Source organism: Apteryx rowi, unplaced genomic scaffold (assembly GCF_003343035.1).
Source record: "Apteryx rowi isolate R43461 unplaced genomic scaffold, aptRow1 scaffold_1050, whole genome shotgun sequence".
Lineage (NCBI taxonomy): Eukaryota > Metazoa > Chordata > Aves > Apterygiformes > Apterygidae > Apteryx > Apteryx rowi.
Genome location: NW_020447254.1, coordinates 85,329 through 101,211, shown reverse-complemented (window position 1 = coordinate 101,211; position 15,883 = coordinate 85,329). Strand labels below are relative to the sequence as shown.

General features: G+C 50.7%; 3 protein-coding genes across 9 annotated transcripts in view; 1 reads left to right on the top strand and 2 right to left on the bottom strand.

Annotated features, from left to right (window-relative positions):
• Positions 1-3,713, top strand: part of LOC112967507 (transmembrane protein 121-like) — an 11,098-nt gene extending 7,385 nt beyond the window's left edge. For 5 of the 7 annotated variants that reach the window (XM_026068726.1, XM_026068718.1, XM_026068739.1 and 2 more), the window contains one exon: positions 2,018-3,713. In XM_026068726.1, the coding sequence (XP_025924511.1) occupies positions 2,018-2,960 (943 nt within the window). In that variant the 3' untranslated portion in view covers positions 2,961-3,713. Of the gene's footprint in view, positions 1-300; positions 918-1,024; positions 1,848-2,017 lie in introns of those variants that run through there. The other 2 variants (XM_026068746.1, XM_026068757.1) reach the window with 2 other exon arrangements.
• Positions 3,714-5,032: 1,319 nt separating this feature from the next.
• RRP36 (ribosomal RNA processing 36) lies at positions 5,033-15,484 on the bottom strand. Its single transcript, XM_026068819.1, has 7 exons — positions 15,106-15,484; positions 9,428-9,563; positions 7,919-7,985; positions 6,924-7,028; positions 6,727-6,801; positions 6,489-6,606; positions 5,033-6,224 (listed from the first exon to the last, which is right to left on the bottom strand). The coding sequence occupies exons 1-7, from the start codon at positions 15,395-15,397 to the stop codon at positions 6,085-6,087; spliced, it is 933 nt and encodes a 310-aa protein (XP_025924604.1). The 5' UTR covers positions 15,398-15,484; the 3' UTR covers positions 5,033-6,084.
• Positions 15,485-15,782: 298 nt separating this feature from the next.
• The window catches only part of NPAS4 (neuronal PAS domain protein 4), a 4,927-nt gene continuing 4,826 nt past the window's right edge, over positions 15,783-15,883 (bottom strand). Inside the window, exon 9 of the mRNA XM_026068972.1 lies at positions 15,783-15,852. Within this exon, the coding sequence (XP_025924757.1) occupies positions 15,783-15,852 (70 nt within the window). The remainder of the gene's footprint in view (positions 15,853-15,883) is intronic.

The window sequence follows — 15,883 nt, the reverse complement described above, 5'->3', positions numbered from 1 at the left end:
CCCCCCCCAATGTAATTTTCACAAATGCAGGGAGCAGGGGCTTTCTCCCTGTCGTGGCCAGGGCAGGGGGGTGCCCCAGCCCCGTGGTGGGGAAGCAGCGTGCTCTGCGACTTAGCTGAGCCGTGGACCCTTTGGTCTAGCAGCCTTGGGGCCAGAGTGGGAAGCTCCCCCCGGGCCCTGCCCCATAGCAGCTGCCGGGGCCAGGATGGCTCGCGTGCATGGCCCGACCACAGCTGGCCCTGGGGGAGCAGAGCTGGGGCAGCCCATGGCACCAAGGTATCCGATGGGTGCGCAGAGCCACTCACTGACCCTGCAGGCCATCAGCCGGGCCTTCATGTGGCCCCAAGCTCAGCCCTGTTTTGGTTCTGTGCTGGGGTGTAGACCCTGGCTGGACCCATACCTGAGCTATTTCCCCATCTTCCAAAGGCCTGATGGAGCTGTGGGGTTAAACGTCAGAGAGACCAAAGTCATGTAGCACTCCAGATGTGCCATGTGTGCTCTCATGCCCACCAGTCTCCGATACCTCTCCTGTAGAGTCACCTGCAGCTGACAAGTTTAGGCTTCGCTGCATCCCTTAAACTGCCTTTATGCACTGCCAGGGTGCCCCTGGGCCTGGAGCTTTCCTTCTGGGGGAGGCTTGATTGCACAGGATGCCTGGTCCCGTGGCTGAAAAGAAGGATTTCTCCCAATGTCTCAAAGCCTTATGTGCCCATGGCCGTGTGGGTCAGAGACAGCATCAAGAGCATCTGTGTATGGGGGGGTAACTGTTAACCATAGAGCGTCCATCCTGCTCCCAAGGACAGTCAAGTGCCATCTCTTCCATGCTCAGCTGGACAGTGTCCCAGAACCCCTGCATGGCCCAAGCATGGCTCAATGGTCTCTGCTTGGGCAGCCATCGTGCAGTGCTGGGCTGTGCGGTGAGTGGGCTAGCCTCCTCCTCCATTTCAGCCTGGTGGCTGGCTCTCCTCCAGAGCAGCTGCTGAGCCGCGACAGGCTGGGAGCTGTCTCCGTGCTCCCTCCATTGCTGGCAGTAGCTGCCCGCAGCTGTGCTTGGCCAAGAGGAGGGAGCCGGCCAGCCCTGGGGCCATCCAAGGCAGGCAGGGCACTCGCGGGGCCGTGCTTGACTCTGCCCCAGTGTCTGAAAGCTGAGCACCAAGCTAAAATGGAGGTGTAGTACTCCAAACAGTGGCTTGGTGCTGCTTTGCTTTTGGTTTAGCCCACCGGAGAAGGGTAGGCACAGGCAAACAGCCGCAGGCAAAGCCCTAGAGTAGCGTGAAGCTGAAGGAAACTAAAGACCTTGGGCCGATTCTTTCCCTCCCATCCTCCACAGCACAGCCAGGCTAAAAATAATCCTTCCTCTAATGCTGTACATGAAAATAAGGAAGGCTAAAAAGACAGAGGTCCTGGATCGTTGCAGTGAAGGATCTGCTCAGGTTGAAAGTGCAGATTGGGGCTCCTCTTCCTTGCAGGGGAGAATATTAACCAGTGCCACCAGCTGGGTAAAATCAGTGGAAAAAAAGGCACATGCCCTCACAGTAGGAGGCGTTAACCAGTACATTGAACTACTGAAAGAGATGGTGGCATCCTGAGTGCTTGAAGGCTGCTCATCACACTCCCACAGCTCTCCCAAGTGCAGCCTAGGAGCTGGGTTTCCATGCAGCACCAGGGTAAGGGGCCTGTTCCTGTTGCTCCCAGGGTCTGAACTGGGGCTCTCAAGCCCTTGTCCTGGCAGAGGGGCACTCTGGAGGCACCCACTCCTTGTGTGGCAGGGCTCCCTGTGCGAGTGAAAAGCCAGTCTCTTCCTGTCAGGACATGGCCTGGCTGGGAGCCATGGGAGTGCTTCAGCTGTAAGTCTGGGTTTGGGACAAACCCGATGGCTAGAATGGGAGAGGAGTCCCCACAAACCCTCTTCTTTCCCCCACCAAGTTGCTGGGGAGAGGTGGGTGGAAGGGGGCCCTGGGGTGGGGACAGGGAAGCCTGACAACTCCCTGACAGTCCCACCTGTTCCTCTGTGCAGGATGGTTCCCCCACCACCTGTCAGCAAGCCCCATGTGTGCCTCTCCACTGTGCTCATCATGAGCAGCCTCATCCTTATGGACGCCTACCTGGTGGAGCAGAGCCAGGGCTCCAGGAAGCTGGGCATCTGTGTCATGGTGGCAGTGGGTGACGTGTGCTTTCTGCTGGTGCTCCGCTACGTGGCCATCTGGGTCGGGGCAGAGGTAAAGACAGCCAAGCGGGGCTACGCCATGATCCTCTGGTTCCTTTATGTCTTTGTTCTGGAGATCAAAGTCTACTTTGTCTACCAGAACTATAAAGCTGACCGTAAAAGCCTGGACCTCATGGCCCGCAAAGCACTGACCTTGCTGCTCTCCATCTGCATCCCAGCCCTCTACGTGTTGTTGGTGGCCACAGAGCACATGGAGTATGTCAGGACATTCAAGAAGAAAGAGGATCTCCGCAATCGCCTCTTCTGGGTCATTGTGGACATGCTGGACGTGCTGGACATCCAGGCCAACCTGTGGGAGCCCCAGAAGAAGGGGCTGCCACTCTGGGCTGAGGGCATCATGTTCTTCTACTGCTACATCTTGCTCCTGGTCCTCCCCTGTGTATCCCTCTGTGAGATCAGCATGCAAGGGATTGGCATCATGCCACATCGGATGATGCTGTATCCCATGCTAAGCATGCTCACTGTCAACATCACCACCATCTTCATCCGAGGCAGCAACATGGTCTTCTTCAGAGACGCCCGTGTCTCCAGCATCTTCATGGGCAAGAACTTGCTGGCTATTGGACTGAAGATCTGCATGTTTGTGCAGTACCAGCGACACCGGCACCATGCGTCCCTGGGGCTGGGCCCAGCCCCCCAGCATGGCTCCCAGGCCCAGCCTCCTTCCCCTGGGCTGCATAAGTCTCAGGATCGGCCCGCCTGCCCCGAGGAGCTGAACCAGGACAACACGTGACAGCCAGCAGGAGCCACAGCCTGGGCATTGCTATGCTTGGCCATCGTTGCAAATCGTGCAATTCCCCATGACGGGGGTGGGGGAATGACCCTGCTCCTGTCCCCAAGGGGAGCATGGGGTCAGGGAGGCAGCCTCCATGAGGCTGCAGAGCAGTTCGGGACTTCAATACCCCACCTGGCAAGATGGGTATCAGATGGCATGAGTTGGCCAGGTTTGTCTACAGTGTGCCATATCTCCCTGGGGCATGCTGGGGCCATGCAGCCACCCACTGTAGGGGATGGATGCCACACACCCCCCCCCCCGCCCCAGTCCTTGCTTCCAGCACAGCACTGCCCTCCAGCCATCTGGGGTGCAGGCCGAGGAGGGTGCACAGGGACGCTGGAGATTGCCTGCTCTGCCTGTGCTGTTTGCCCCAGCTCTGGGTCAGCTCACTGCTTCGCTGCAGCCTGCCCCTGCTGCAAGAGCCAGGGTCCCCAGAACAGCAGGAGCAAGGCCTGACCCACACCCCAGCCATCCCTTCCAGACAACCACAGGCCAGGGGGCTCAGGGAGGGTCACCGTCCTTTTTCATATTTCCTTCTTTGCAATAAAAGAAGACCTGAGCCCTGCAACCTCCTTGCTTCTCTGTGTCCCTGACTGCAGATGGGTTTCCCATCTGTCCCTCCACCCCCATCTCCAGTGGGTTCCTGTCTCTAGTGTGCCTGGACATCCAGCTGCAGCTGCAAGAGCGCTTGGGGGCATGGGAGGCAGTCTGGTCCAGTGGCCATCCAGACCTGGGGAGAGCATCCAACGCTTGTGCCTGGTGCTGCTCATGACTGTCCCTGGGTCAGAAGCCATCCTTCCTGGCCAGGGGGTGGGAGAGGAGAGCCAGGTCCTCAGAACTTGGTGGGCTCTGAGAGTGTCACAGTGTTGGGGGACTCAGTTGTGACCCACCTACCACTGCCTGTGCAACCAGCTGCAGTTAAATCAGCTAGTGCAAGCCATGCCCCATAGCTGCCTGCCCCAGGGACATCCATATCAAATCCTAAGAGTCTACCTGCTGGGCCTCCAGATCAGCCCTGGCAGAGAGGACCTGCTGTGCTGGACAGAATCAGGTGAAATCTATGGTCTAAGACACCTTTCTCTGCCAGCCAGGCACCCAGGCCTCAGGCAGAAAGAGCCCATTCGGCTCCAGCAGGGCAGGAGAGTAAGGGAGAGCCACTTTGGGTGCACACCAGGTTTGTTCACTGCAGGGCAGTATTTACCAGCAGCTGGGGAGGGGGAACATATGGACCTGGGAATGCTGCTCTTGGCACAGCTCTTCAGCAAGGCCCAGGAACAGAGACATCCCCCCCCACCCACCCCCACAGCTGAGCCACCTCCAGCCTGTCCAAGCCTTGCAACTTTGCCAGGGGAGATTTGTGCAGATTAAAAATTCAGAGCACAAAACAGCAGAGCACTGACACAGAGAGCCACAGTCTCCTTGAGGTTTGGTGCTGTCACACTGCTCCCAGAAAAACTCTCTTCCAAAGGTGCGAGGACGCTGCAGCTTCTGCATCCAATGTCACGAGGCAGGGAAAGGAGGAAGCAGCCACATACGGTGCAATTCAACAAACCACAGGCAGGTTAAAGACAGCTGAAGATTTCCATGTGGTCCCTAACCAAGCTGGCATATCCCATTTCTCCTGCCTTCCCCCAGTCACACTAAGCCTCATTACCAGTGCAGAACTCACATCGCCCACAGGAACTGCAAAAGAGGCAGATGCTTCAGTAACACATATCGTCAAGCATGATGGAGTTGCTCATCTTCCCATTTCTTGCTCATTGCAAGGCCTTTCCTCCAGGCCCCACACACCAGCTGCCCACTTGCACACTGGGCAGGCAGGGGAGGACTCTGCCCCCCTAGAGCTGAGGGGTCCTCCCCAGGCACACGTTCATACCTGGATCTGACACACGAGTCACATCCATGTCACCTCCATGTCAGCACAACCACAAGGCAATCAGGAGTGAGGAGAGATGAAAGCTGGGTGTCACATGCAAGGCTGGGGAGAGGTATTAACTTCCATAAGATTGTAACAGCAGCCACACCAGGAATAAAGGAAAAATAAAGTTTTATTTTACACAGAATCAGTGTTACCTAGAAGCACTAACAGCCCTTTAGAGACCAGGCTGAGAAGGGGGGCAACTCTGCTGGAAAGATCCTGAGCAGCAGTAGCTAAACACAACAGCACACCCTGGCAGCAAGGAAGGCCAGCCACAGCATGGGCTGCATGGCCAAGAGTGCAGCCCACTGGTCAAGGAATGTGATTATCCCCCTTTACTCAGCACTTGTGAGACTACTTCTGGATACTGTACCCAGTCTGGGCCCCCACAGGATTCTGATCTGCTGCACTTGCTCCAGTTGAGGACATGAAAACTGTCAGGGGCTGGAACACTTGACCTGTGAGGAGAGGCTGAAAGAACAGGGCTTGTTCATCCTGGAAGAGGCGGCTTGGGGGAGGCCTTCCTGCACCTACCTAGGAGGAGGTTATTGGGAAGACAGAGCCAGGCACTTTACTGAGAACAAGAGATAATGATCATAAATTAAAACCAGGCAAATTCCTATTGGAGGTAAGGGGAGAGGAAGAGTTTCACCCTGATGGTATGAAGCAGTGAAGCAGGGGCCCAGAGAGGTGGCAGCCTCTCTGTCCTTGGAGGTTTCCAGACCCAACTGGAGCAAGACTTGAGCAACCTGATCCAAACTCAGTGCTGGCCCTGCTCTGAGCAGGCATTGGACCAGAACCCTCCCACAGGCTCTTCCCACTTGAGCTGTGGGTGAAGAGTCAGCAATGCAGCTCAGGACTTGTGCTCTCCTAGTTAGGGTAGGAGACAAGCAGGTCCAGGAACAGAGTCAGCTGTCAATTCCACATGAATCTGCACGAAGGACTTCACCACCACCTGAACATGGTGTAAGCCCCAAGAGGGTATTTCAGTTTCCAAAAGCATGTTTTCTTCAGCTTAGCCTCTGCTCTGCTGGTGAATAGCATCACTGTAAAGTGAAAGGTGTATATGGGGAAGAAGGATGGCAGTCCTCGAGGTCCAGTCAGGACAGAATGAATCCCAGTGGCAGCCTTCCCTCTCTTGACAACAGTGTGTCCATCCAGCAGTCACAGGCTCTTCTGTGAGGGCAGTCGGCGCTCGTCTTTGATGGCATTCCTCTTCCTCCTCTTGTTCAGGAAGCTCTCCAGCTTTCCACTCCTCTTCAGCTCTGCATACTTCTCTGCTAGCTCCAATTTCCGCTTCTCAGCTGCAGAAGAGAGAGGAGCAAGGTTTTAAACCCAAGCCAGTACATCTCTACAGACCAACTCCTCCTGGCCTCTCCCTCCCTGGCTCCATGCCTGGCTTGTCCCTTGAGTGCCAGCACTCAAACAATACCTCCACAGCTCCAGGGGAGGTTACGGCCAACTTGCTTTCAGTGCTCGGAGTCCTGTGGGCAGGTTTTGTACCCCTGCACCTGTCAGCAGTCACCTCTTCTGGATCTTCCTACAGTGCATTCACAGCAAGTACTTACATTTCTTTAGGTAGAAAGGTTTCTTCCCCTGCTGGGCCAGTTCCCGCTGCTGTCTCTTCAAAGACAGCTCCCTCTCCCTCCATTTCTGCTTTTTTTTCTGCTCCTCTTCTTGCTGTGTCTGTACAGAAAGGACAGCTCATGTCAGTAAGTGTTTATGCAGACCTCGGGTCACATATCCTTTTGTGCATCACCTCACATTGCACCGAGCCAACACTGCCTGCCTCAGGGACTATCTCACCATGCGCTTCAGGAGCTGCTGCAGTTTCTCCTTCTGCTCCACATTCCGGCATTTTTTCAGCTGTTTCTCAATCATCTGTAAGAGAGAGCAGAAAGCTGCATAAACGCATGCCTGCCACCTCCACCGCAAAAGGCCTTTGAGGAAGCTGTCCCTGTCAAGCAAGGTCCTTCTGGCCAAGGACAGGCACACAGCATCACCTCCTTCTCCCGCTTCTTGATGCTGTCCAGGAAGCTGTATGTCTTCAGAAATATTTCAGGGTTATACTCTCCAGACAGGTCATCAAATCGAGGGTCTCGCTGGACCTGCAGGGAAAGGTAGAAGTAAGAGTCACAGCCAGGATTACCCTGGTAACAGCCTGTTCACTCCCCTCCCATGGATCAGAGGATTTTGTTTTGTTTTTTGTTTGTTTGTTTTTCCTTTTTTTTTGTACAGCAATATTATACACCCACCACTAAGAACAACGCAGTCAAAGAGTGAGTCCAATAATCACCCTCACATAAGACCATCAGGTCTGTTTATGTCCAGTATACCAAGCAACAGGCATTCCAGTATGCCAGCCTATTTTCCAGGAATGGCCAATTCAAGGAATGGTGGCATGAAGGCTGCTCCGAACGCCTGCAGCTTACTTGAAGGTGGCTTAACATCTGTTGCCAGGTTGATGGATTTGGAAACCCAAATCTATCTAGATTCCCACAGATAAAGTATGACCTGGGTCAGATCATACATGAAAAGAAAGATGAAAATAGATCTCCAACTGATGAAATAAACAGATGATCCAGAAATAGCAAGTCAGAGTTAAATTCAGATTAGAACCTAGATGGACATTCAAACCTCCAACATAGTTAGCATTGAACAATGACCATAGGTTGCAGTGTACCTGCCACTGGTGATAACCATTCTTCTAGCAACACCTGGCTCTCAAATGTTCAAGTTATTCCACAAGTTTTGCATTAAGCAGGCAGCAGGTTAGACAAAGAGCAGCCCCTCTGCACCCAGTCTCTTGTTCTCCCCAGAGATATGCTGCTATCTGCATTCCTTCAGCTGGCTGTGGGTATAAGCCTTGCCCTCTGGAAGCAGCCAAGACTCTGTCATCCTCAGCAGCCCCTTCACCATCTCTGTGCCAAACGTATGCTGTGCCCCTCAGTGTCACCAAGGGAAGGCAGCTCCCAACCTGGGGAGGGGGATCACCCACCTTCTTTGCAACAGGGACCACTTGTCGCAGAAAAGGCACAGGTTTCTTGGCAGACATCTCCCGTGGCCTGAAAGAGAAAACATGTGCAACATAGGCCTTTAGAGCTTGATGTTTTAGGTGTATAAGGAAGATGGCATGAGGTGGCAAAAGAGGGTATTACTCTCCCCACATTACTTGGATGCCATGTGCTGCAATTCGCCAGTACATCAAATAAGTTCTCGGAAACATGAAAAAACCTGTGAACCACCCACTGAGAGAACTGGCATTATACCCATGTTCAGCAACACAATAACACTGAGGCAAGAAGCACAAACACCCTCACAGGCATAAATAAACTTTCCAAATCCCACTGAGCACAGAATTCCATGTATTTTAGTATCAGCTGATGTGGCTATACCTCTCTGCAGTGCTCTTAAATCAGTTTTATAAAGCATCACTGAAAACAGCTGAGTTTCCTGGGATGTCCCTGAAGTCTTTAAGAAGTTCACTTCCATAATAAAAGCATGAGAAAAGCAGCACCTGGGATTTCCAGTGATGCATCACTTAAAGGATTAGGGGAATTAAATACAAATGATTATGCAAACCCGTTGTGGCAGAAATAGCGACACCGTGTGACAATGCTGCACTATGCAAAGCCCCCTCAGACTCTTGGGTAGAAAGTAAAGCAGAAACATTATTCTGATCAACTGTTTAAAGCAGGAGGAACATGTATTCAGCAGAAACTCAGAAATAGGTTAGGCAGTGCCAGTGAAACAGAGGAAGCCTGTTCAAATCACTTGGATATGACTCTGAAGACTGAAAAACAGCTAAATACTGCAAATGAAGGACATATGATAACTGCTGCAGGAGCCCTTGGAGGGCTGTAAAAAGATCTGATAGGTTTTATTCTGTTGAATACCTTTGATAGTCACCACACAAACAGCATCTACAGAATATTCTGTTAGGAGGTGTAAAAACCAATGAGGATAGAAAAGTCTGTGATGACCAGTACTGTGGAAGGGGAGAAAAAAAAGGAAACTCAACACAGAGCAACAGATGTGAGACAACAGCAAAAGGATGAATGAAACTCCAGAACAATTGGCTGACTCTGTAGCTCCAGCTGGGCAGAAGATGCTGATAAGCTGGAAGGGGTTCAGAAGACAGCAGGATAACTAGTTCAGGGCCCAGAGAGTTCAAGTAAAGCACAATTTATCGTACAGCTTAGAAGAGAAGTGTACTATGCCATGGGTTAAAAGCAGAGGGTGTAAAAGAATCAAACACTAGTTTTAACCGTAAAATAGCAGGGGGCAATTGGGGATTTGAACACTATAGGATATTGGGAACTCTGAAACAGCAACAGACCATTCCCAAATGAAACATTGTGGTGAAAGGCATTATTGCATGGCACATTAAAGGAGCTCTAAACCAGCTCCAAGACAAAGGCAATACTGTGAGGACCTCACAACACAACTTCTGGAATGCAGAGTACACACAGGCACGTTTTTGCTAATCACAGAACACCACATTTACCCCTTTTTGCTTTGTTGCTGCTTTATCTTGGGTTTGGTAGGATTTGCAGTCTTCTTCCCACCAGTCACCTGATACGCTCTTGTTCTCATACCGTTCTGCATCTGCAGTAGTTCCTCAAAAGACGTGTGAGACAGATCTAGAAGAGACAGAGAAGAACGCACCTGAAGCAAACAGCTTCTCAAGGCACTCCCTCCCCCCTAATTCCACATGGACATCTCAGAGATGCTGGCATGAACACAGTGGTGCCATCCCTATATAAATACAAAGAAAGGAACCACTGCATCCTGTAGCCTTTGATTTCCTCTCTCATTAATCACTACAGTCTCTTGCAGCAGGACAGTCTCCCCTTGCTCCCCAACATAATCCAGTTTCTCTCTCTCCATGTGGCAGCACACAGAAGGCCAGTTCAAAGTTTTTACCTGGTAGGAGAGTGGAATGAGCTCTGCGTTGTGATGTATTTTAGCTACACCACTAATTCTGATGTGTCACCTCTCAGTCCTGACTCTCTCACTATAACAGTGTTCCCGTCTCATCTCCTTTAGAAGGACATCATCACATCCCTCCTGCCATGAGGCCAGCCAGAAGGCGCAGAAAAAAAATCTCGTGACCTGTTCAGTCTACCTACACTAAAACAGTTCCCTCGGCAGAGCACTTCAGAGGCCAGTAAGCTACAGTGAAATCCAGATATTTGACCTCTGCTACCTCATTATCAATGGGAATAGCTTCTAACCTAATTCACGTGGGAAGATCAAAAGCCCACAACACCAAAAAACAGCTGCATATTCTAGCTCTGCTGGGAGCTCCCACAGTGTTATTTACATCTTGTACTTTATAAAATAATACTTTTCTCCTCTGACTGCTAAATAGAAGATCAATGTAAAAAAAGAGGAGAAACTGCAAAACCAATTCTATCCAAAATGCTGACAAATGCACAAGCTATTCTTGTGGAATTTTCTGTTGCAGTGTTTCTTTGATCTCCCTCAGTGACATACATCTTACGACTGCAGCATGTAAGATATCATTTAGACCGTCGATTATTATCTCAACAGCATATCATTATTCTCCTACTTATACCTGCAACCAAGACAGTTCTTTCTAGGTTTACACCTGGGTGATGCTTGCCTGCCCAACAAGCACCTCTCAGCAGTGCTAGGCACACAGTCTGCCTAATCCTTTGTGATACTAAGCATCTGACATGAAACATCCCAGCTGTGGCCTAGCAAAAACAATTACGTCCTGCCCCGTGACACAAGGTTTCTGCATGCAAAGCCCAAGTACTGCTGCCAAGTTCAGGAAGCAACACGAGATCAGTCACATCGGCTCAGAGCACAGACCCATCATCCCAGTCACCCTGCCCTTGGCAATAACCCTGACTTTCTGCTTCAGAAGGGTGTAAATGCAAATTCACTCCAGTTCCTACCCTGCCCCTACCATCAGCTCACATCCTCCAGCAGGAAATCTAATGAACATACCTAAGTGCTACCTTGCAGCAGGTTTTCCTTTGCCTGTCCCAAATACCCAGGAACTCTGGTCTGTTGACACACATTAGTCCTCTGAGGTGGGGTAAAGGAAACCCATATATCTAGTTTTCGGCACACAGCACTCACAAAATAGTAATACAGCCCTATTTCCTTAGAGAGCCTCCCAGAAATGCCTTTCCCACCTATCTTACTGCACTTTGATAACCTTCTCTTGCTTGGGCTCCTGCATGTGTTCTAGCCCCACATTTCCAGGGATAAGACTAGATTGCTTCTCTTTCTACTCTCCCCCAGGCTTCCCATCTTTCCCCTTGACAGTCTTGTGCCACCCCGTATGGTCTGCATGCTCAGAGCATGAAATCACCTGCAGACCAAAAGACTGAGCCTGCTATTCACATAAGAACTATCTGAGTGCTAAATAGCTCAACAATTTTAAGTAATCCCGTTATTTGGGTTCAGAGACTTGAGAACAGAACTCTAGAAGGAAATAGCCAAGACTGAGCATTAGCCAGCACATGATTCAAGTTCAGTGCAGACAGCTTTAAACTACAGCACTATAAGAAGAGTGATTTGTGCTAATCATACAAGTTACTAGGGTATATAGCAATTAATCACTATAAAGGAAAATATCCAGGCATCGCTGGACAAACAAAACTCTCACAACAAGGACAGTCAAGAGTGCAAAAAAAGCATTAAAACAGATGAAGAATGATGTGGAAGTTGCCCTAACATTTCCTAAAGACCAGGAAGACACCACCACTTGAACGGAAGTGAACAGCCCCAGCAGGCATTCCTGCTGGGCAGCAGATTTGGAAGCTGCATGTGAAAAGGTTGCCAGCTTCTTGCTCTAAAGTGGCTGGGCCTGTCCATTGGCCACTGCACAAGGTGAGCTCTTACTCCTCAAGAAGTCTGTGCTGAAGGGTTCTCCATCAAAATAGCTTTTAAAAAAAACAGGAGTAGCCTACTTCTTTTGTTTCTTGCATTCTTGCTTGACCCTTTAATTTTCTAATTTTTCTCACTCCTCCTTTTTGCCCCCTTAGAAGACCTACCTTTTCTACACTTTCTCTATCGTTCATCTAATCCTCCCATCTGCCATTTCTTCCCTTTCCTCTAGTAGTTTACGGATCCTTCCCTCTTCTCCCCACCTCTTGCAAAACCACTGTTCTCTGCTAATAACATGGGCATCTCCTTCTCACAGCACAGCCTCTCCACGTTTCCTCTCCTCCAACCAATTCTTCAGCATGTGGACTCTTTACTACACTCAACCAGTTAAGAACTACTCAACCTCTTTAACGCACCAAAGTCCAGAATGCAAAAACAGATGGCCTAAATGGCTTGCAACCTCAGCATTTCATCTGCCCTGTCATTCCCCACTGAGATGACATTAGTGCTGGACTTCCATGTAGCTACTTTTGTGTTAAAAAACAAAATTACATAGCGTCCAGACAGAAGATAAATGTCAAGATGTTGTACCCTCTCACATCCAGCTGCTGGAAGGAAAGGGTGACTCTCAGTGGTCTTTTCTCTGACTTTGGCAATGATCACCATTAAGAGAGGAAAATGAAATGCTTACAGATGGGTGGGAGGACCTCACTCAGCCCTGGAGCCCCTTTCCTGAAAGTCCAGCTCCACCTCTAGCTGAGCTGTACCTCCCCCCGCCCCCTCACAAACACACCAAGGACACTCCTCCTTCAATAGATCCTAAAGCCTTCTCACACCTGCAAGATGTCATGCAGGGCCAGGACAGTATTTCACAGTGATTTCCATCCTGCTCACACTTCTCTTAATGGGCCTTTGACACATTTCTCAAAAGATTCTCATTTTCACCTTGATCTTTTTAAGACAAGGAAACCAACATTGCGTATGCTACTGCAGACAAGAATGACTACCTCAGTACAGCAGATGTGACGCTCCTTTCTATGCACGCAAGCACCACACTGGTTTTCTCACTGTTCCCACAACTATCCATCACCTGGCTGTTTTAATTCATCTGTACTATAAAGTACCTTTCAAGTTACAGGATACCTAAATTTGTTTCTCCCCACTGCAGCTTAAGAAGGGCTTTCAGTATTGAATGGCTTTTACCAGGCTGATTTTAGTGAGTTCATTTAAACATTGAGAAAAAGCAAGCTGTTCAATTCAGCTGAAAGGAGATGTGTGGCTTTAGATTTTGTTGTTGTTACCCATTTGCTCCCCCAACACACATCTACATGAGAGCATCCATACTCCGTTTTTCATATAGCTACGTTAGCTGTGTTTCTTGAACTAGATTTGGTTTTGGCTATTTTTCTAACCTCCCTCAAGTTACGCGAATTCATTTGCCTCAGTCTTTATTGACTGCATCTCAACATCTTCTGGATTTCATTAGTGTACTCAACTCCCTCTTCCACATTCAGCATGGAAGCCACCGTACAAGCTAACGCTAGCACTTGTAGAGCTCTACATTAAACACTTTCCAAACCCATGAAGTTCCTAATTGGGATTATCCCTTATCTGCAGTAGATCAGCTCATTTGTGATCAATGTGATGAGCACGAATGCTAGGCAATGTCCATCAGCTTTTATGCATTTCTACAAAGGCTTGATTTGCCTGTGCAAATTCTGTATTTGTGAGTTCAGACAGACACTGGAAAGTATGGCAAAACTCACAAATTCAAGCAGTTACTTTCGAAAATGTGGTTCTTAAGTCTTTTGAAAAAACCAGCTCCCACACATGTACTACTTCCAATAGCTTACTAAACTTTTATAAGGATTTTGATGTCATTTGTTCCTTACAAATCCTCACAGCTGCTGTGTTCTCTCAATTCTCATATGCACGGGGTGATTTGATCAAGCCAATTTTGAAAACCAGACCAAATTAGGTGCAAGTGCTGACTGGGGCAATTAGGAGCACACATCATGCTCGCTTAATAGCAGATCTTGTTCACATCAGTGGGTACCTTGTGTAGTATGAAGGAAAGAGACCTAGCATGACTAAAGAGTCCTAATTTATAACTAGATAGTTTACTGCTGGAGATATCACCATTCATAAAGAAAGTTTGCTGAAGTTTAGCACTGTTCCAATAGATGTATTCCTTGACTTTTCTTCTTCTGCCTGTCTTCTATTTACCTCCACCTTCCTTCAGTCCTTTATTCCCCCTCATCCGTCTCAGAGCAACGAACAATTTCATCTGTGAGCTTTATTTCCACCCCCCGCAAAAATCTAGAAGTATTTTACAAAATTTTAAAGACTTGTAAACTTAACTCCCCAATCAGACAACTGAGAGAACAAGTAAACAAGTATCCCAGAAATGCTTCTGATTTAGGTGGACAAAACTGATTTTGCTTACCCTTGTTTAGGGTAAAAACAGGCTCTCCTCACACCAAAATAATCTGTAAATTGCTTAGTCTTTTAAGCATGTGGGGGGGGGGGGGAACCCAAAGTTTTGAACAGTTCAATTTGCCATGCAGTGACAAACACATTATGTGGTGCCAGTATCTCACTGAACTACAAAGTTCCATTCTTCATTTTATAATTTGTTCCTTTATTTTCCTATGTTGAGGTTAGGCATACAGCTGGTAGATGTCAGAAGCGCACTCCCTTCTGAAGGCCAATTTATCCTCTGCATATATCACCCCAGAGCTTTGACACCTTCCCCATTCGCCCGGCCCATTAGCTAGCACACCACAGTGCCAGAACCACAGCAGCTATCTTTGAGAAGATGTTTGAAATCTGTTGCACATGGATTTAAAGCGGGGAGAAAAGAAAGAGGCTCCTATAAGTTTTCATTCTAGAAACCTCTCTTATCAAGAGCTAAAATGGAAACTCCTTTGTTAATGCCAAATTCAACCTTTGAGTGGAACAGATGCGGGAAGAAAACCAGGAGAGGGAATTAAGAAGCTGGAACAGTGGACCAAGCCATTTGCTAATTCGTTCCCCACCCAGCAGGTGGCCAAGACACCCAGACCCTCTTGGGAGATGCTCAGAGGCTTGGATGCTTTCAGAAACTCAAGCCACACAGGCTGCATTGATAGCTTGAACATCCAGCCTGCAAAGTCTCACACAAGCCATGATAACCTTTTGGGTAGGCCATGACAGGTTTATTATAGAGGAAACTCCAGAGCTGAGCGCACCCATTTCCCAGAGGACAGCCTGCACCCTGTGGGGTCTGCCGGAGGAGCCAGGCTGGGTGCAGTGAAGGGTGTCAGGGACAGTCTTTACCTCTCTGCATGGGGCTCACGGTGGGCTTCCCGCCAGCCCCCACCTCCTCCTCACTGCCCGAGATGTCACTGCCGGAGCCCTCGTCTTCGGAGGGGCTCTCGCTGCTGCCGTTGTCATCACCCGAACTCTCGCCGTCCTCCTCCACCACTTTCAGCCTCTCCTTGCCCCGAAGCTGCTCCACAGGCCCTGGTCCCTCGTCGTCCTCCTCAGCTGTGCTCTTCCTGCCCGCCGTCCCCCGGGCCCTGCCGCCCTGCCGAGGGGGCCCCCCGGTGCCGGCCCGACGCGGCCGCATCGCCACCCGCGCCCAGCTGCGAGGCACAGCCCTCACTGTCCAGCCCCGGCCCCGCCGGGCCTCCGCTCCCGGGAACCCTCCTCCGCCCCGGCCCCACCGGGCCCCCACTCCCGGGAACCCTCCTCCGCCCCGGCCCCGCCGGGCCGCCGCAGGCCCGACGCCGGCGGGGCCCAGCGCGCGCGGCCGGGACCGGAACCGGAAGCCGTTCGCCGAGGGGCGCCCGAACGCACGCGCGCCGCGGCGGGCGGAAGCGCCGGGACGAGGCGGGTGCACGCGCGGCCGGGCAGAGACAATGCGGAGTGCGGGAGCGGGGACGTTTATTGGAGCGGGTAGAGCGGGGCGTGCGCATGCGCGGCCGGCAGCCCTGCGTCGCCCAGCGCGTCGCCTAGGAGACGGGCAAGGGCATCGTCGTAGTCCGGGCCCGGCTCGCCCGACGGGGAGGCTTCGGCAGCGGCCTCGGGCCAGGCCCAGGCCAGGGCGGCGGGC